At 59.6% G+C, this 19464-nt stretch overlaps 1 protein-coding gene and 1 long non-coding RNA gene across 2 annotated transcripts in view; one reads left to right on the top strand and one right to left on the bottom strand.

Annotated features, from left to right (window-relative positions):
- LOC140698840 (uncharacterized) overlaps window positions 1-383 on the bottom strand; it is a 21768-nt gene extending 21385 nt beyond the window's left edge. Inside the window, exon 1 of the long non-coding RNA XR_012076830.1 lies at window positions 291-383. This is a non-coding gene — a long non-coding RNA (uncharacterized lncRNA). The remainder of the gene's footprint in view (window positions 1-290) is intronic.
- GRK2 (G protein-coupled receptor kinase 2) overlaps window positions 1-18999 on the top strand; it is a 19408-nt gene extending 409 nt beyond the window's left edge. The window contains exons 2-21 of the mRNA XM_072970402.1: window positions 10070-10146; window positions 11932-12005; window positions 12165-12266; window positions 12355-12429; window positions 12555-12616; window positions 13408-13459; window positions 13742-13833; window positions 14176-14275; window positions 14359-14437; window positions 14516-14646; window positions 14938-15032; window positions 15106-15213; window positions 15381-15447; window positions 15759-15859; window positions 16470-16536; window positions 16617-16712; window positions 16948-17110; window positions 17250-17386; window positions 17476-17589; window positions 17686-18999. Coding sequence (XP_072826503.1) covers window positions 10070-10146; window positions 11932-12005; window positions 12165-12266; window positions 12355-12429; window positions 12555-12616; window positions 13408-13459; window positions 13742-13833; window positions 14176-14275; window positions 14359-14437; window positions 14516-14646; window positions 14938-15032; window positions 15106-15213; window positions 15381-15447; window positions 15759-15859; window positions 16470-16536; window positions 16617-16712; window positions 16948-17110; window positions 17250-17386; window positions 17476-17589; window positions 17686-17850 — 1957 coding nt within the window. The 3' untranslated portion in view covers window positions 17851-18999. The remainder of the gene's footprint in view (window positions 1-10069; window positions 10147-11931; window positions 12006-12164; window positions 12267-12354; window positions 12430-12554; window positions 12617-13407; window positions 13460-13741; window positions 13834-14175; window positions 14276-14358; window positions 14438-14515; window positions 14647-14937; window positions 15033-15105; window positions 15214-15380; window positions 15448-15758; window positions 15860-16469; window positions 16537-16616; window positions 16713-16947; window positions 17111-17249; window positions 17387-17475; window positions 17590-17685) is intronic.
- Window positions 19000-19464: the final 465 nt, after the last annotated feature.

Consider the following 19464-nt stretch of genomic DNA (forward strand, 5'->3'; position numbering starts at 1 on the left):
GGCGCCGGCCCCTCGGCCCCGCTCCCCGCTGCCTCGCTTCCCGACCCCGCAGCCCCAGACCACCCGGGCACTGCCCCCGCGACCCCTCCTGCCCCCGCCCCCGCTCCGCGTCCAGCAGCCCTGACCCGACCCCTGCGCCCCGGGCCCTGTGCACGGTGAACCTGGAGCGTCCCAGCCCCAGAGCTTTCCAGCCCCACTGGCTCCCCGACCCTCTCGGTACTCCCTGCCCAACTCTGCTTCCCTTTCCCTTCATACACTCGCCCTCAGCTCCGTCAGCCCCTTGCTCCTACCTTCTCCCCCAGGGGTCCGTGCTCCCCGTCTTCCTCCTCCCGGTGGCCCTGGGTCTCCATGGGATCGCCTCCTTTGCCTGCTCATCAACCTGGCCTGACTCTACGGCCCACCCCTTAGCTGCCCCTGTTCCCAGCAGCCCTTTTCGGGTTCCTCTGTCCCCACCCCCAGCCCCCTCGGTGGACACTTATGCGAGGTTTGGGAGAGACGAGTCTTCCCGGATCTTCCCCACTCTTCTGGCGGGTCATTGGCTTGGGATGGGGTTTGAGTGCTTTGGGGGCTGGAGTGCTGGTGGGTAAGTGCCCATCCCACTGAGGGAATCCCACTGTCCCTCTGCTCTCGAATTCCTCCTCTGGCAGGCCCTGCATATGGTGCCTTGTGGGTGCTGTTTGCCAGGGGACAGCCCAGCACCCCTGCAACAGCTGGACCACGGCTGCCACCTCTCTGTGAGACAACTGATGTCGTTGCACCTGATAGCAAAGTTTAAACTGTTCAGGATTTAGGTGCGGGAGTAGACAGGTATGGACAATAGCTGAGGCTGTCCAGCATTTTATGGCTTCTAGAGTGCTTTCCCTCAGAGCAGCCCATGGGCAGGTAGGACAGGTGTGGTTTTGTCCCCATGGAACAGTTGGGGAAGCTGAAGTCTTAAGAGGTGAGTGGCCTGCCAGTGTCACAGGTAATCCAGGGTGGTGCCCAGCCACCAGATCAGGGCTTCCGGCTTCTAGTTCCACCTTGTGTCCACCACTCTGGCCTGAGCCAGTGCTTGGCCGTCCTGCGTCTACAAGAGCTGTGTGCCCACCACAATTCCTCATGTCACATGGCCAGACCAGTCCCAGCAACTCCTGCGTCCATACCTGAGAGTTGCCATGCTGGCACCCAGCCAGCACAGGAGCCCGGCCCCAGCCCCAGCCCACTGTCCTGGTCTTACCATGTGACTTTACGCAAGTCCCTTCCCATTTCTGGGCTTCGGTTTTCTCATCTGTGAAAGGTGGATAGTGTGAAATAAGGGCTGTGACTCTGTGGCATCCTGAGTCTCTGAAGCAGGACCCAAAGTTGCCAGGGGTACCATTCAGGGGGTACCATGTTGATGTCTCCCGCACCCTCCCCTATGCACTATTCGCTGGGTTTCGGATTGACTGAACACCAGGCCTGGGAGAGGAAAATTGGTCTGCGTTTTGAAAAGGCCGTTAGGGCCCTTTTTTTCTAAGACATTTGCAATCAGATTTCTCAAAACAGGAACCAAACTGACTGTCAGCTGGGGGCTGTCCAGGGAGCAGCGACAGTTAGAACAAAAATGAGTTCAGAAATGACAAAGCCACGAGGGAGGAAATGGGGGAGTCAGCCTCTGGGGCTCACACAGCTGCTCTCCTTGGTGTCAGCGGCCTCGAGACCCTCCTGTAGGTTGGACTGCAAGGTGTGAGGTGGGGCCTTTTCTGGAACTCTGCGTTTGGGTAATCTCACCCCAGAGTGCATTGCTCCTGATGGGGCCCCGCCTTGGGTTGGCTCTGCAGGTGTTAGAACCCTGAGAAACAAGATGTTCCTCTTTTCCTGTCCCCTTTACACTCTGTGATGTTGCTGCGGTGATAGGAATAATGGTGAAAATTATAATAATTTATTTATTTTTGACATCTGTCATCTCAGTGGATCCAGAAACCAACCTGTGAAGTTGGCAACGCTATGCATGTAGTAGTTGCTCAAGAAATACCAGAAATGTGTAGTGTCTGAAACTAGATAAGCTGTGAGTTTTAGGGAAACAGCAGGAGACTGAGAGCCAAGTGTCAAGGGTTCTTGGTTAGGATCACCATCTGGCAGCACGACACTGGGGAGATGGCCCACACCTGCAAGATGGCCTAGAGGCCCTAGCAGTGACCATGCGTGAGCTAAGGCCAGGGAAGGCCCTGGATTTCTAGGCCTCCTGCATCAGAGGATACGCCATTCTTTGCTTTCTGCTTCACACACCCACTGGGTCAGATGCTTCCTACCCTGAACATCATTTATGACTGTCTCTTACCTTTGCCTGGCACTTCCCAGTTTGCAAAGTGCTTTTACTCCATTTTATCCTTTTCCCAACTGTGGGAAACAGACACAGCGGTGGCATTTTCCCCGTTAAGTAGCTGAAGCAGCTGAAGCTCAGAGAAGGGGAGAGACTTGATCACAGGCGAGGTGGAATTTGAACTCGGGTCTCTGGACTCCCATGTGCTCTCTCCCTGCTGTGTTTCTTCCATACACCCTTCTGTAGCTCTGCTTTCAGCCTGGTCTTTGTTTTGTGGAGTGTGCCAGCTGGAACTCCCTTGCCCAGGGAGTCATGGGAGGTGGCTTGGAAGCCCCAGGCCGGCCCCCAGCACCCTCAACTGTCTTGGTTCACAAGGCCCAGCCCCCTCCGGCTGCTGGGACAGAACTGAGCTCTCTGGCAAAGCAAGTGCATAGAGGGGGCGAGTGGTGGGGGGCAGCTCCAAGCCTGGGGTCATGTCTTCCCCTCACCTACAAGGTCAGGGTCAAGGAGAAAGGCCAGTTTGTCTAAGACAAGGTGCTGTTTGGAGTCATTCCTGCCTTGGGGTGGTCCATCTTGGCAGCCTCCCTGCGGCCAGTGCCCGGGTAGTGGCTTGGCTGGGAGTTGGGGCTGGCATCACAGCTCTGACTCCTCAGGCCTGGGGAACAGGAGTTGTTGGGCACGGTGCCACTGTGAGTTGGCACAGGGACCTTTACTTCTGTCACCCTATGGAATCCGAGGAAACACCCATTTCTCGCCCTTCTTGCGGAGGGAGGCAGCTGTGCAGCTGGAAGGAGACCCAGCTTCTAATCCCGCTGCAGCTCCAGCTCACAGGGGACCAGGACACATCCCTTACCCTGAGTGAGAGAGCCTGCCTCAGTTTCCACCTTGGTAAAGGAGGTGCTGCCCTTCACTGGTGACCTCTCAGTGCTCCTGCAGCTCTCCGGGTATGTGGTCTGTGCCTCTCCCTGAAGGAGCTGCTGTCTCCCTTTCCCAGCAGCAGGAGCAGCCCTATAATTATCGGCATTTGCTTAATATGACCACGGAGGCCTCATGTAATTAATCTCTGGGCTTCTGACTGAGGAGACGGGCCTGGGCGGTCCCAGGAGATGCCCTTGCCCTCCCTGTTGATAGTGGCAGCCCCAGCAGCAGATTGTCAGAGTTGGTGCCTCTTGCAGCTTCCCATTCTCTAGGCTCTTTCTTTCCTGGTCCCTCCCCCCACCAGGGATTTCCTCCTTCCTGCCCTTTCCTGGCTTCCCTGTCTCAGACCCGCTGCTCTTCCTCCGCTTCTTCTTCGTTCCTGTTAACTCTTTGCTCCCAGAACTCCTGCCCTGGATTTGTGGAGGGAAGGGGCACAGGGAATGGTTTTCTCCCTTCTCTTCCCTCCACTTCTCCATCACCAGGAGAAACCCTGCTGTTTCCAGCCTTTATCCCTTACCCAGAACTTTCCACTCCAGTAGCAGCCTTCTCCCTCCTCCCGCCCCTGGAAACAAGATTATCTCTTCAGCAGTCATTCCCTCTGGGCTTTTGAAGCCCCTGCTCCCCCGCCCCAATGATCTCCAGGACATCTTTTCCCATCTGTTCTCCTTTCCAGAGCACGGGGGTGGGGGGGGTGGGGGGGTTCACATTTTTGCCATTAAGTTGCTCTCCTGCCTGCCATTCCCTCAGTAAATGGATTTGAAGGGAGTGTGAACATTACAGGTTGGAATCTGTGCCGGGGAATCTGGGCTCTGCCAACCCAGGAATAACGTGTCCTATTAATGCACGATCAATTCCTAGTAGTAAACTCCTGGTGACGTCAGGTGTAGGCACACTCCGCAGCTGTGTTCCCTGCCTTCCCGGGCACCCAGGTAGGCTTTGCAGAGGAGCCAACCGCTTGGGGGCTGGAGGGTTAGGGCTGCTTGTGCACGGCTGGTGCTTCCAGGATATTATGCTCCTGCCTTGGAACAGACAGCAGAAGCCACAAGGACTTCAGAGTCTTTGAGGAACACACAGCCTCCATCACACGTGCCCTTTTTTACTGTGGCCCCAAGGGGCCCGTGTCCTCTGTTGGTCACATAAGACAGAATTACACTCGAGTTACTACTAATCTGTTTCAAAGAAGAAATACTAAAAATGAGGTGTTTGGCTGCATCATTTTCTAAAACAGTAACTTAGTTTCTCTGCATCACTCTAATGAGGGGGGTGCCATCTCTGCTGGCAGAGGGGCAGGTTTCAGAAGTGGGTTTTCTGGTGTTAATGTGATAGCAGCTCTGTTCTGAGCAGGGGGTTCTCTGACTCTGGAGGCCATTCTAGGTTTGGGTTTGGGGAGAGCCCCCGTCCTGGGAACTGTAGGGCAAGATGCCCTGGAAATTTGTTCTGGGTCTGTTCTAACATGATGGCAATGAGTTGCAGGGTGCAGAAGCTGTGATGTGTGACAAGGCCGCCACAGCGCCTTTTCCCGCACATCCTGAAAGTAGTTGCTTGTGGTCGCCAGGCCATTGGGAACCTGGGTGGCCGTGTTCATTCTCAGTGAGCTTGTGTGTGCGGTGCCCCCTGGAGATCATTTTCTCTTCCTGGCTCAGGACTTGATCCAGAGTTGGCCGTTTGGGTTTGTCTTTCCCATTTGGTGTATGGCCCTGTGCTCAAGCTCTGAGGACATTTTTCAGCCCCAAGGAGAGTCATTGAGAAATATTAAGAGGTCCCCAGGGACTTCCTCCTACCGCTGGCACCTCGGTGCCAGGTTTCCTGGAAATGCCACAGAGGAGCACCTCAGCCACGGCTGCAGCCTCTGATCTGCCGGCTTAACTGTCGTCTCCCAGAGCGTGAGGGTTCCAGGCGTGGCTGCACCAGACCCATCAGGCCCAGAGCCCCTGTGCCAGCTTGCACCCTCCTGAGGTTTCATGGCTCTAGGATCTGTGTCACACGAGAGCACTGGAGCCATGGCTCTTGGCCTGCCAGGTGCCAGCCAAGGCTACCCCAGGCCTGATGGGAAGGAGGTTGAGGGCAAGGCAATGGGGGCACAAGTCCACTGCCTGGTAGAGAGGTGAGGGGAGGCCCCTGCCTGGTGAGAGGTCCTTTCTCAGGGAGGGCTGGACATTTCCTTGCCACTAACTTGGTCAGGACTCTGGGTAAGCAGCTCATCTTCTTCTAGCCTAGATTTCCTTGCCATCAAAATGAGTGTGTTTGCTTCTCCCAGGCCACACAAGCCATGGTCTGTGCCCCTGAGTGGGAGTCGTCTGTGAGGCCGCTGTACCACAGAGCAAGGGACTTAGCTTTTCCTTTGAGCCACGTGGTGCCTGAAGGTACCAGAAGTTCTCCCCCTCAGCACTTACCCCCTCCCTGCCGTCCTGTCACCCCAGCCCACACTCGGCTAGGAGGGAGGAAGTACTCTCCCCCGGTGTCGGGCTGGGCCTGCTCCTCAGAGCCGAGGGAGCCAGAGTGAGCAGCCCTGGCTGCAGGCAGCCGTGCCCGGCAGGGCGCTGGGCAGCTCCTGCCAAGGGGCCCTCGATACTTTGTGAGGGCAGGTATCGGGTCTGCCCCCTGGGGCCCTCAGGCTGAGCAGCACAGAGCCTGAGGCTGATCTGTGAGCAAAGTGGAGTTGCAGCTGTAGAGTGCTCGTTGGCCCAGCCCTGGGGGGGCAGTGCAGGGAGCTTGCCAGGCAGGAGGCTGCCTGGCCACAGCCCCACCCTCCCAGGACACGGCAGATGTGGGGCAGGGACCTGAACAAGACCGGGTAGCTTCTGATCCCATTCTAGAAGGAGGCGCAGGCTGGGGGTTCCAGCAGGAGGGCTCCCTCCAGGAGGAGGAGGGGACCTTCAGTCCTCACAGCAAGGCTGACATCTTAGGCGAGTTCTCCTGCTGTGTCCTCTCTGCATTTTAAGTGGCCTGCTCGGTGGTGGCAATTCAGCATTTGTTGACATCCTCATTTTACAAGTGGGGAAACCGGACATTTAAAGTTTCTTACTTGGTCTGGCCTCAGGGAGGGAGGTGGGGAGACCCATTTGGAACCCTAGCCTGGGCGTCCCTCTGACTGAGGGAATGAAGGCGTTTAGAGGCCCTTTCCCAGAGGGACCGGAGCCTTAGGGTCCTTTCGCGGAGGGGACAATGCTGGCTTTCCTGACAGCCCGGAGTCAATCTAGCAGCCCTGTGTTCCTGGATATGGGAGTTGTTGACCTGGGTGGGGACAGGAATGCTGTTCTGGGCTTGTGGCCACTCCAGACTCTGCCAGTATCGGGGAGTGGGTGCGGGAGACGAAGGTGACCCAGCCCACGAGCTGCCACCGCCTCTCCCGTGCCAGCCTGTACTTGCCACCCTGGCGGGAGCGTCCCCCATGACACACTCTTCTAACCTGCCAGCTCCCTTGGCCCCAGCCTCGTGGGAATGGACAGGAAACCCTCATGTTGCCGCTTGGGGGGCCTCCCCTGCCAGGACTCTGCTGGAGTCTGACCTCGTGTTTGGTTGGGGGGGAGTTGTTTATTTTATTTAGAAAACATTTTTTTCTTTTTAAGGAAGAAAGTGAAGTGCTGCGGGCTGGGAAGAATGCTGGGCCACCCCATGCAGCCTTCCGAGGGGTGGGAGGCGGGGTCTGGCCACCGAGGCGGCAGCGTGGAGCCTGGGCACTTTCTGCTGCTCCCTGGGCTGAGCCGCAGCAGAGCCTCCTGGAGGGGAGGAGGTCTGCCATCCGGGAGCGCCTTTCCCAGGCCTTTGCGTGTCCGGCCACGGCTGCTCGGTGGGGTTGCCCAGCCCTGCAGTGGGAAGTGGTGGCCCTGCTCCCAGCTGGGCATTCCCATCGCACCGCATTTGCTGAGCAGGTCCCAATCTTGCTGGTTCCTGGGGGGCTTCCCTGTGACACTTGTGGGGGCCACGCCCTGTTGCCGGGTAGGGTCCTCCCTACAAGCTGGAGTCACTCTGCCCATCATCTGCATCTACTTGTCTGGACACCTGACCACACCTGACCACCCTCTGACCGTCCACCTCCATGAAGGGTCAACATTTTGTGATATTTCTTCCCTCTTTATTGCTTTTCCTCATCCCCTTCCATAGACTGGAATGTCCTGAAACACAGAAATGGGGTGCAGACACCAAGAGCCAAGAGCTGAGCCAGCGGGTAGTGAGGCCCCATCCTTCCTGGTCCCCCTCCCGGGAGATACCTGGTCCTCACAGGGTTCCCGGGCTCCATACCCCTGACTCCCGGCTGCCTGGTCATGACCCTGCCTAGCTTTTGCTACCCTGGACGGGGCCCTCCCTGCTATGCTGCACCCCAGCACACCCCCCAGTCTGTTTCCCTGTCTGAACATGAGCAGGAGCCCCAGAATGGCTGTCGCAGAGCGGGGAGCCCCAAGAGATTGGCACAGACTGTGCCCTGTGGCCTCCCTGGTCTCTAGTCTCTAGTGTGCAAGCCCCAGGGTGGAGGCTGCCTTGTTCAGTTTCACAGATGTTTTCGCTCCTGATGTGTGTAAAGCACATGGGGGACTTGGGATCTGGTCTCTCCTCCTGGGTCCCTGTGAGTCCCATGGGGCCCAGGGGATGTATCCTTGTTGGTGGCTGGTGGGCTTGACCTGCGATGTGGCTCCCAGGAGGGGAGTGTGTGCCGGCATGGCTGAGGGCTGCATCCCAGCCTTGGAGGCCCTGTGGTTGCGGAGGGCATCCTTGCCTTCCCGGAGGGAACCGGCTCTTAAGGGAAAAGCCCTCAGCTGGGGATCTTCTCTTGTTGGTTGGAGTCACAGGATGGGGACACAGAAGGGCTATCCTAGTCATCAGCACTGGTTTTCCTGTTGGAGACAGTTTTCGGAGGAGGTCATGGCACCTCCAAGTGTCCAAGGGTAGGGAGGTGGGGAAGGGGTCACGGCAGCAGGCCTGTATTCACAACCGCTCCAGATACCCCTGTGTTCTCGTGTGTGGCTCGAATGCAGCCAAGGACCCGGGAGGCCCAGAGCCTGTGCCTCCACTGAGACCATCCCAGAAGGCTAGTGCTGAGCAGAAAAGTACAGGAGTCCCCCTTTTTGAGCCCTGGCCCAGAGGCTGGCAGGGTCTGCTGGCAGCACTAGCCCTGCCTGGGGCCTTCTCTCCTCACCTCTCTGACAGGGCCTGGAGCCTCGAAACCCCCAGCTAGCCTTGTCAGCTTTTCTGCTGCCCGTCCGTCCAACAGCCCGAGCCTGCTCCTCCCCCACCTGTTTCCCTCCTTCCTAGCCCAGTGCCGTTAGATACCTGGGCTTCCTCCTGTGGGTGCCTTTGATGGAGTCTGTCCACTTGCCTGCCTCCCTGGACCAAGTTTCCCAAGTGTCCTGTGCCCAGCCTCATCCCTGGCCAGGTCTTCCCTGCTGTCCCCATGTCCACCCACCTGCCCTCATGTCCACCCACCTGCCCTGGGCTTCACCACCTGTTGACATCCTGCTTGCACTTGAGGAATCAGTAAAGTTCCTCCTTCTCTACACAGCCTCTCCCGACGGCCTAGAACACTTTCTTTCCCAAGTCTCCTCCGACTGACTGGGCCCCACTCAGGCTTTGTCTCAAGCTGTCTAATGTCACAGAACCACGGATGCAGGACTGGTGCCCTGGAAGGGACTACCTGGAGGGCAGGGTGCATGGCGCCTTCCAGGAGGTGATGGACCCTGTGCTGGGCTCCTAGAGGGGCACAGGGATACAGAGAGGTGGGCTTGCGGGGTGCTCACCAGCAGCAGCCCCTTCATGAGTGGCCTGCCAACGGCCCCACGTGTCCCCAGTGATGCTGTGTAAACATTTCATCAGCTCAGCCCTCAGCATGGCAGCCAAGAGCACTCCTCAGGGGCCCAGATGTGACCACAGCTGGCCCTCATGATAGGCAGGTCAGCAAGGCGGGACTGCGGGTAGCACAGGAAAGGAGAAGGGGGGACAGCAAGGTGCAACTGAGGCAGGCAGCGTGGCCAGGTGTGACTTTCCCAGACAGTGCGCTCAACACTGGGGTGAGGTAACTGGGGGCGGGGAGTGTGGGCCTGGGCTTCGTGGTCACGACCGCCAGCCCCTCCTCCTCTGCCCTCCAGAGTTAGGTGCTGGGGACACAGGAACTGAGGCTTGGCTTTTTTTTTTTTTTTTGGTATTGAGATATAATTCACATAACATAAAATTCATCATGTTGAAGTGTACGATTCAGTGGATTTCAGTACATTTACTGTGTTGTGCAACCCTCACCGCCACCTAATTCTAGAACATTTCCGTCACCCTAAAAGGAAACCCCGTACCCATTAGCAGCTACTCCCCTTTCCTTCTCCAGCCTCTGACACCACAAGTCTGCTTTGTGTTGCTGTAGATTTGCTTGCTCTGGACATGTGATGTAAATGGAATCATACAGTACATGGCCTTTTGTGACTCTCTTGCTCCCTTAGTGGAGTGCTCTCAGGTCTGTCCATGTGTGACATGCCAGCACATCAGGGCTTCACTCCATTTCCTGGCCAAGCAGTATCCTTTTGTCAGAAGGGGCCATGTTTTCGTGAGCCATCATTTGCTGATGGGTGAGGCCTGGCTTTTGAGGTTTGGCCAAGTTCCCAAAGGCATCACAAGGCAGTGCTGGGGTCAGACTTCTGAGCAGCCACCTGCAGCCACCCTGGCTTTGGGGGACAGAGCCTTGGTGGGCAAGTGCAGGCTTCCTCAAGTCCCTCTGGTGTGACCCATGGTCAGGTCCAACCTGCCTTCCTGGAGGGAGCAGTTGACACCTGCCAGCAGTGCCCTCCACTCCCGGTTCTGGGAGAGGAAGCAGCAACCTGCCAGGGAAGGGCCACAGGCCTGTCGGGAGCCATGGGGTCTTCAGGTCACCACGGCACCTCTGTCTTTCAGCATCCGCAGTGTCATGCAGAAGTACTTGGAAGACCGGGGCGAGGTGACCTTCGAGAAGATCTTCTCCCAGAAGCTGGGTAAGTATGTTGTGGGCTCTGCCACCCCCAAGACTGCCATCACTTGTCCAGCTGCCCAGGCCCAGGCCGTGGGGGCAGGAAGACCCCGAGGCCGCCTTCCTGCCCCCTCCCATCTGTCTGGACCGAGGTTTGGTGTCTCATCCACTAGGGGAGGGGGCAGGGCAGCCAGTGAGCCCCCCCCCCTCACCCGGTGCAGCAGAGCTGTGACCCTAGTGCCTCCCAGCCCCTGATTGTCCCTGGGAGCCCCTTGAAGGGGGTGGGGGCCCAGCAGTCTTCCAGGGCCGCCAGGGAAGTTCCTCCTTTGGGGTTTTTGTTTTTGAGAGTTGCAGCTTCCCCTTGGCGCAGGCACAGCTGCTCTGGCCGTTGGTAGAACTGACAGGAAGGGGCGGGGCCCTTCCTGTGGCGCCTGGCGTGCTGTGGTCGGCCGCCCCCGCCCCCACGGGCCCTCTTTGTGAGCAACCTGCTTCGGCAGGCCCCTCCCCCCACCCCCTCCCGTTGTCTTAGAAGTCTTGTGGGTCCACCCCACAGACTGGCACACAGGGAAGTGTGGAGGCAGGTCTCGGGGAAGCAGGCTCCAGCCACACACAGCTCCCATGTGGCCTTGCAGAGAGCAAGATCTCAGCTCTGAAATGGGAGTGGCCTGGCGTGGCAGGCCCAGGCATTTGAGGTCAGGCTTAGGGAGTCAGTGTGTCCGGAAGCATACTGTTTGGGTCCCTTGCCTGTGCTGTGTTACCTTGGACACATTGCTTCACCTCTCTGAGTCTTATCTAGTAGCTCAGACTCAGGAGCCCCACTGCCCACAACTGTTGGAGGGCTGGGTACGGCAGTGTCAGTAAAGCCGCTTGCCCTCTGGGGAGCCCTGGTCACACATTGCTAAAGGTATAGTGTTGAAAGGCTAGTCTGCCTTTTCCAGAAGTGATGGCTGCAAGCTCTGGCAGAGGTGCCAGGCAGTGGGAACAGAGCCTCCAAGAGATGTGGAAAGCCACCCAGCACGAGCCCGGTCACCCATGTTGGGCTGGAGAGAGTAGGATCCACTCTTCCTTTTGATTTGCCCTTCAGTGCTGCTCTGGGGCCAGGCCCCAAGCCCCCATCCCTGGGGAGAATGAGGCCAGCCTGTCCAAGGTCTCCTGGGAGCCCTTCCCAAAGTCTGTCTCACCACTTCCCTCCCCTAGCGGCCCATGCCTTTTGAGGCCCCCTGCACCAAGGCCCCACCCCTTGGCCAGTCCTTCTCAGGACCTGCCACATACCGCCTGCCTGACAGGCCTCCCTGAGCCTCAGGTTCCCCAACTGGAGCTGCCCTTCCTGTCTGCCTGTTTCTCATGGCTGCTGTGAGAGTCAGCCAGATGGTGGAGGGGGTGTAAGGTGCAGGGAGGCTGCCTTCTTCCCCGACGCTGCAGCTCTGGCCTGGCCCATGTGGGTCTCACTGTACCTGCATAGCCCTCCCGGTGGGCATGTCCCCCTCTCTGAGGAGACACAGGCCCTAAACTGCAGTGAGGTGGTGGGGGACCCAGACGCCAGAGTCAGCCCCACACCTCCATCTCACTGAGGCACCGGTCACAATCCAGCCACCATCTAAGGAAGCAGATTCTGAGACGGGTGGAAATGCAGGCTCCCTGACCCTGAATCCAGGAATCTTTGGTTGGTGGTAGCCTCTGAGGCTACCTGGACCAGACTCTGCCCTCTCCTTAGCCAGTTTTACCCGGGAAGCCCAGAGCCAACCCCACCATGATGGGAAGGCCTCTAGGGGCAGGTGTGTTCAGTGCAATGCAACACGCTTGCTTTCAGGGTACCTGCTCTTCCGAGACTTCTGCCTGAAGCACCTAGAGGAGGCCAAGCCTTTGGTGGAGTTCTATGAGGAGGTGAGGCTGGGTGGGCTGGCAGGCGGCAGGGCCTGGTCCTGCTGTGCGTGGAGAAAGCGGAGGGCATTGGGCTGCTTCCACTGAATCTGACAGACAGCTGGCACTGGCGCCCCTGCACCCCCTGGGCCAGAGGTCACCTGTGGGGATCTTGTGCTCTAGATCAAGAAATACGAGAAGCTGGAGACAGAGGAGGAGCGCTTGGCCTGCAGCCGGGAGATCTTTGACACCTACATCATGAAGGAGCTGCTGGCCTGCTCGCACGTGAGTGCCCGGACCCGCCTGCCGGCCTGGGCGTGAGGACGGGTTGGAAGGGCCCTGTGGAGAATTCAGATGCCTCTGTCTTCCCCAGCCCTTCTCGAAAAGTGCCATCGAGCACGTCCAGGGCCATCTGGTGAAGAAGCAGGTGCCTCCGGATCTCTTCCAGGTGTGTGCTGGGCTTCTCCCTGCTGCTGCGCGGCCCAGCCGGGGTCTCCCTTGGGCAGCACAGGTCCAGGAGCCTGGTTGGCTCCCGCTCTGGCTCAGTCACCAACCTCCAGCTTCCCCCCTTAGCCGTATATCGAAGAGATTTGTCAGAACCTCCGAGGAGATGTGTTCCAGAAATTCATCGAGAGGTGAGAGCGGGGTGTGCACAGGAGAGGAAGGGGAGGAAGAGGTCGCCCTGAGGAGGGGTGTGGATGGCACGGAGGAGAGAAGCCAGCCTGCTTCAGGCCCCAGGCAGGTGGGCCCCTGGGCCTGTCTACACCACAGTGTGGGGGCTCCTAAGAGGTTGCCACCTCTTCCACACTACCGCCCCACCCTCCTCAGCACCAGGCATCTCCAAGCCTGTCCCAGGAGGGTCTACAGGGAGTGAAGGGCCACCTATGCATCTTCCCTCCCATGGACTGTCTAGCATCTGGGCTGAGAAGCATCAGGGTGGTGGCAGGAATGGGCACAAGAGGACATGCTGCCCACCCCACTACCCGCTGTGGCCTTCACGGCTAGAGCCAGCCTGGTGGGTGGGAGTTGTAGGCAGATTTCAGCTTGATAAACGAAACAGCTTTCTTAGTGTCCCAGCTGCCTAGCCATGGAGTGGGAGCTTCACAGGGAGTGAGTGCTGTGTCACTGCAGGTATGCAAGCAAGGATGAGATGAGCATTGTTGTGGACGTGGTGGCAGGAAGTCTGGGTCAGGCTGGAAGACCTCGCCTCTGAGCTTATCTGATCCCAGCAGGAACCCAAACACAGATAGCAGGGTCAGCGTTGGGGGTGCAGGGGCAGCTCAGTCTGGCACTCTTTCTGGGCAGCCCTGGAAAAGGACACTGAGGCTCAGGACCCCAGGGGATGGGAGTGGGTGAGGCAGACTTACACCCAGCATTATTCCACTCACTTTCTAAGGCTCATCTGAGCCCGGTTCTTTTCTTACAGCGATAAATTCACGCGATTTTGCCAGTGGAAGAATGTGGAGCTCAACATCCACGTGAGTGAGCTGGGTGGGTGAGGAGAGGCCCACCCACTGCTGCTCCTCCCCAGGGAGCGGGGCCCAGGGCTCGGCCAGGGCTAGGGAGGCCAGGGATGTCTGCCCTCCAACCCCCAGGGTGTGGCTGTGTGGTCAGTACCAGAATCCCAGTGGGGACAGCTTAAGGCAGGGAAGCACGTGGCAAGGGTGGCCCCACAGTAAGGGACCTCGGGTAAGCCCCCTGCCTTCATGGGGCGGGGCCCAGGAGGCCCACGGTGACCCCAGTCATTGCCGTCCTTGCAGCTGACCATGAACGACTTCAGCGTGCACCGCATCATTGGGCGAGGGGGCTTCGGCGAGGTGTACGGGTGCCGGAAGGCCGACACGGGCAAGATGTGAGCACTTGGTCAGCTGGCATTGGGGGGCATGCCTGAGGGAGAAGAGGGCCATTGGGGTGCCCTGAAGGCAGGTGGCAGGGTACTGAATGGTCAGGCGTCCACAAAGGGCCACGCACCATTCCTCCATGCTGCCATGTCGTTCTGGTGCCTGCCAGGGGCCCCCAGAGCCCAGCCTGCCAGCACTTCTGCTCTCTCTCCATCTGTGTGTGTCCTACGCTTGTCATGGTGTCTAGTCTTCCCTACAAGAGCCCTGAGGACTGCCCACACACCTAACCGGCCCAAGGGCCCTGTCCTGCAGGTGCCACTGCACAGACTGACCGACCAGCCCCTCCCCTGCAGGTACGCCATGAAGTGTCTGGACAAGAAGCGCATCAAGATGAAGCAAGGGGAGACCCTGGCCCTGAACGAGCGCATCATGCTTTCCCTCGTCAGCACCGGGGTGAGCGGGCAGCCGGCCACTGGGTCAGCCTTTGGCTCCGGAGCCTTGGACGGCCTCCGCTGACCTCCTCTCCCGCCCCCTAGGATTGTCCGTTCATCGTCTGCATGTCCTATGCGTTCCACACGCCGGACAAGCTCAGCTTCATCCTTGATCTCATGAACGGTGAGTGCCTGGCCTCAGGTGGGCTTGGGGCTGGGCTGGGGCGGGAGCTGAGTGCCCCTTGCCCACTGCCTCCCTCAGGCGGGGACCTGCACTACCACCTGTCCCAGCACGGTGTCTTCTCCGAGGCTGACATGCGCTTCTACGCGGCTGAGATCATCCTGGGCCTGGAGCACATGCACAACCGCTTCGTTGTCTACCGGGACCTAAAGGTGAGGCCCCGCCATCGAGTCCCTCCTCACAGCACAGCCGGCCTGCCGGGCCCACAGGAGCCCTGTTTCCCCGACGGGCCGGCCCGACTCCTCCCCACTGCACTCTTCCTCCCACGAGCCATTTTCTGGATTCAGGCTGGGACTGGGGAAGGAAGACAAACCGCCACCCGTGGCCTTGTCCCTGGGCACCCATAACCCTCTAGATTGAAGACAGCGACCCAGCTAGTATCTTGCCTGGCCGGGCCCTGTCCTAAGCCACTCCACTGGCGACTCACTGGGCTTCCTCCACAGCCGGCCAACATTCTTCTGGACGAGCACGGCCACGTGCGCATCTCAGACCTGGGCCTGGCCTGCGACTTCTCCAAGAAGAAGCCCCACGCCAGTGTGTGAGTGCCCCAGTCCCCAGCCTCCCTTCCCGTACCCTCCATGAAGCCCCTCATGGCCTCCTTGATCCCACAGGGGCACCCATGGGTACATGGCCCCTGAGGTTCTGCAGAAGGGCGTGGCCTACGATAGCAGCGCTGACTGGTTCTCCCTGGGCTGCATGCTCTTCAAGCTGCTGCGAGGGTGAGTGGGCCATCCCAGGCACGGGAGGGACAGGATAGAGACAAGCTCCTCCCTGGTCCAGGTGGGAGGCTGGGCGGGGAGGGGGCCCGCTGCAGCCTGGGTTTGCTGCCTGCCTCAGTTTCCTCATTCCTGTCCTCTGACCTTGGACTTCGGACTTTCTCGCCCAGACATAGCCCCTTCCGGCAGCACAAGACCAAAGACAAGCATGAGATTGACAGAATGACATTGACAATGGTGCGTGGAGGGTCCTGCCCAGGAAGGCTGGGTGGAGCCCATGGGGGGGCCCACGGTGAGGCTGGGGTCTTTTGCGGTATCAGGGTCAAGGACTCTTAGTTCCCACTCGCCAGCCCTCTCCCCACTCTGGCCTCCTGCCTGGTAGTCTCTACCCTCCCTGTGTTGTCAGAGCTAGAAAGCTGAGTTAGGAAGCTGGGCTATGTTTGTCCCTCTGCTGGGGCCCTGGACCGTCACACCACTGCCCTGAGCAGCTTCAGGAGCCCCCGAGTTGTGCTGGAGCCCCACCAACATCCCACTCCTCCTCTCTGCAGGCTGTGGAGCTGCCTGACTCCTTCTCGCCTGAGCTCCGCTCCTTGCTGGAGGGGCTGCTGCAGAGGGATGTCAACCGGAGACTAGGCTGCCTGGGCCGAGGGTGAGCGCCTGGAACCAGGGCCATTGTCCCAGGCCTTCCCTCCCTGCTGGGCCCTGGGTGGTGTCCGTGCTGCTGGCTCCAAGCCTCTGTAGTAGGCTGCTGGGTCAGCCTGCCCAAATCTCCACCTGTGTCTCTCTGAGAACAAGGACTGTGTCCCATCACTGGAGCCTCCTCTGTGGTCCCAATCTCTTCTGGAGAGCTCAGAAGTAGCGCACAGCTAGCCCTGTCCAATGTTCTCTGGTGGAGGGCTGCCTGGGGAACAGCTGCTGGAGCTGGCTGGGGACAGGCTTCCCGAGGGGCCTTGTAACAAAGATGGTGATGATCATGATGATGACAGCAGCTTTTTATGTTTATTAAACATTTACTAAGTGCTGGACTTGATGTTGCAAGATTTATCACGTTAAAGCTCATGTCAGCCCTACGACGTGGGAACTGCCCTTCTCCCCATTTTAGAGATGAGGAAACAGGCTGAGGTTTAAGGAACTTTCTCAAGGTCACAGAGCCAGAGAGTGGCTGAACCAGGAGTTAACCTGGGCCACCTGCCCCACAGCCCAGACTTTGCCCTCAGTCCGGGTGGTGTCAAGCTGCGATGACCCACATCTCCCCACAGGGCCCAGGAGGTGAAGGAGAGCCCCTTCTTCCGCTCCCTGGACTGGCAGATGGTCTTCCTACAGAAGGTAACAGCCTGGAGCCGGCACCAGGCGGGGCACTTGGTAGCCCCTGCCCCGTGCTGATGCCCTCCCCCTTTCTGTCTCAGTACCCTCCCCCACTGATCCCCCCACGAGGGGAGGTGAATGCGGCCGATGCCTTCGACATTGGCTCCTTTGATGAGGAGGACACAAAAGGAATTAAGGTACTGGGTCTTGCCTGGCCTCTCACCCCTGAGCCTGGCCCGGGTGGCATCCTCCCCCTTCCTCTGCCCCTGTGAGACCCTGTGCCAGCCCCATCAGCCTCCTGGGCCTCAGGCTCCTCCAAACATCCCTGGGGGTTCGGTTGAACCAGACCACCCTGTCCCAGGGCCCTGGGGTGGGCAGGCCTGAGGCTGATGGATGTCCCTGCTTGGTCCCTGCCTCGTCTCCGCGGTGAAGTTGCTGGACAGCGACCAGGAGCTCTACCGAAACTTCCCCCTCACCATCTCTGAGCGGTGGCAGCAGGAGGTGGCAGAGACCGTCTTCGACACCATCAATGCTGAGACAGACCGGCTGGAGGCCCGCAAGAAAACCAAAAACAAGCAGCTGGGCCACGAGGAAGGTGAGGGTCGCCAGCTGCCGTGGGAGAAACAGACCCAGCCAGGGTCACAGCTAGAGAGCAGCCGAACCAGGATTCAGACCCAGGCAGGGCGAGTGAGGCGGGCCTGGCTGAGCCTCCCTCTCTCGCTCTCTTGCGTCAGACTATGCCCTGGGCAAGGACTGCATCATGCATGGCTACATGTCCAAGATGGGCAACCCCTTCCTGACCCAGTGGCAGCGGCGGTACTTCTACCTGTTCCCCAACCGGCTGGAGTGGCGGGGCGAGGGCGAGGCCCCGGTAAGAAGCGGGCTAGGGCTGGGAGCCCCTGGGGTCGGTGGCTGGCAGGGCCTGTCCTGCGCCCTCACTGCCCCCTCCCCGCCTTGCAGCAGAGCCTGCTGACCATGGAGGAGATCCAGTCGGTGGAGGAGACGCAGATCAAGGAACGGAAGTGCCTCCTTCTCAAGATCCGAGGCGGCAAGCAGTTCGTCCTGCAGTGCGACGTGAGTGGGGACCTGGGGGACCCAGCGGGGAGGGGAAGGGGCAGAGTGGCCTTGGGGCACCCAGGCCCCGCCTGACAGACCCCGGTGGGTGTGCAGAGCGACCCCGAGCTGGTGCAGTGGAAGAAGGAGCTGCGTGACGCCTACCGTGAGGCCCAGCAGCTGGTGCAGCGGGTGCCCAAGATGAAGAACAAGCCACGCTCACCCGTTGTGGAGCTGAGCAAGGTGCCACTGGTGCAGCGCGGCAGCGCCAATGGCCTCTGACCTGCGACCGCCACCCGGCCGCCCTCCTGCCCGCCTTTTATAAACCTCTAATTTATTTTGTTGAATTTTTATTATTTGTTTTCCCGCCAAGCGGAAAAGGTTTTATTTTGTAATTATTGTGATTTCCTGTGGCCCCAGCCTGGCCCAGCCCCCAGGGAGGGGCCTGCTTGCCTTGGCTCCTGCTGCCACCCACCCCGCCACTGTCCAGCCACCCTCAGTTCTGACCCCCAGGGGTCACCCACTCCCAGTGTCTTCTTGTGCAGGGAGAGCAGCAGCCCCCGGCAGCTCCCCGCCCCTTCCCCAGGGATGGTGCCACGCGGTGTTGTGCCACCTCCAGCTCTGTGGGGTACGCTCTGTGCCCGCAGAACCTGGGTGGCCCAGCATCCCTCACCCCAGGGGAGGCTGCAGCACAGGGATACTACTTGAATTTTTCCCACCGCAGCCCCTCCTGCAACAGGGACACAGCCCTACACTGACCTGCCCCTTCAGCCAGTTGGTGGACAAGGAGGCCCATTGTCTCCCTGACCCCAGGGCCTCCCACGTGACTTGGGCTCTTGCACCCTTTCCCAGGAAGAGCCCCCACGACACTGGCTGCCTCCATTCCCACCTTCCCTGGACACTGGGGCTCAGCCAGGAGGGTGGCATTGGCAGTGGCTGCTGCTGCCCTCACCATAGCCCCCCTCGTCTCACCCCCAGCGCCCAGGCTCAGGGACCACAGAAAGGCACCTGCGGGTTGTGCTACTCTGGCCTAGCCTGGCCCCGTGCCCCCTTTCCCCGGGCCAGGCAAAGCTCTTCTGCCCAGGACCACAGGGGGCCAGCCTGGGCTGGCTGGGCAGCACAGTGAGAGGGGGCCAGGTAGGGCCAGCCCTCCCCACCCCGGGCTGCTCAGTGTGCCCCACCGGCTATCCAGCCCCATGGCCCCACGGCCCATTAGTGCCACTGCCCCAGGGCGCCACCTCGCCCGCAGCATGCCCCCTCGTGCCAGTCTCGCTGCCGTGTGTGGTGTCGCGCCCTCTCCCCCCGGGGCTGGGTTGGCAGGCCCTCCCCTCCCGTCTACTCACTCCCCGGGGCGTTTCTTTGCCGATTTTTGAATGTGATTTTAAAGAGTGGAAAATGATACTATGCGTTTTTATAAAAAATGGTGCCTGACTCCTTGGCTGTCAGACTCTTTCGTGGACAATGATCATTTTCTGCCTCCATGGGTCTGGGGCCTGAGGGGAGAGGGTCTTGGTGGCGCTAGATCCCTTCCACCTCTATGGCAGGTGTCCAGAGCCAGCCTGTCCAGGCCCAGGCATTCTTAGGGGAGCAGAGGGGTCTCCTGCCCACTGCCCAGGGAAGCAGGAAGAGGTGCTTGCAGTATGGGCTCGGTGTCACATTTGGACTGACTGAGCTCGGCCCGCCAGGGCCCAAGCTGAGGACACCCCTGTGGACAGATGAACATCTCTGCCCTCGGGGCCACACTGCAGCCTCTGCACCTTTGCCTTCTCTGGCTTTAGCTTTCCCTCTGGTCTTGCTCTGCAGCCCCCAGTAGAGGTCCCTGAAGCCTGAAGGACCCCCCCAGCACCAGGCCTTAGGTACCTAGAGGCTGTTCAACATCCTGCCTGTGTCCCTGCC

Source organism: Vicugna pacos, chromosome 10 (assembly GCF_048564905.1).
Source record: "Vicugna pacos chromosome 10, VicPac4, whole genome shotgun sequence".
Classification (NCBI taxonomy): Eukaryota; Metazoa; Chordata; class Mammalia; order Artiodactyla; family Camelidae; genus Vicugna; species Vicugna pacos.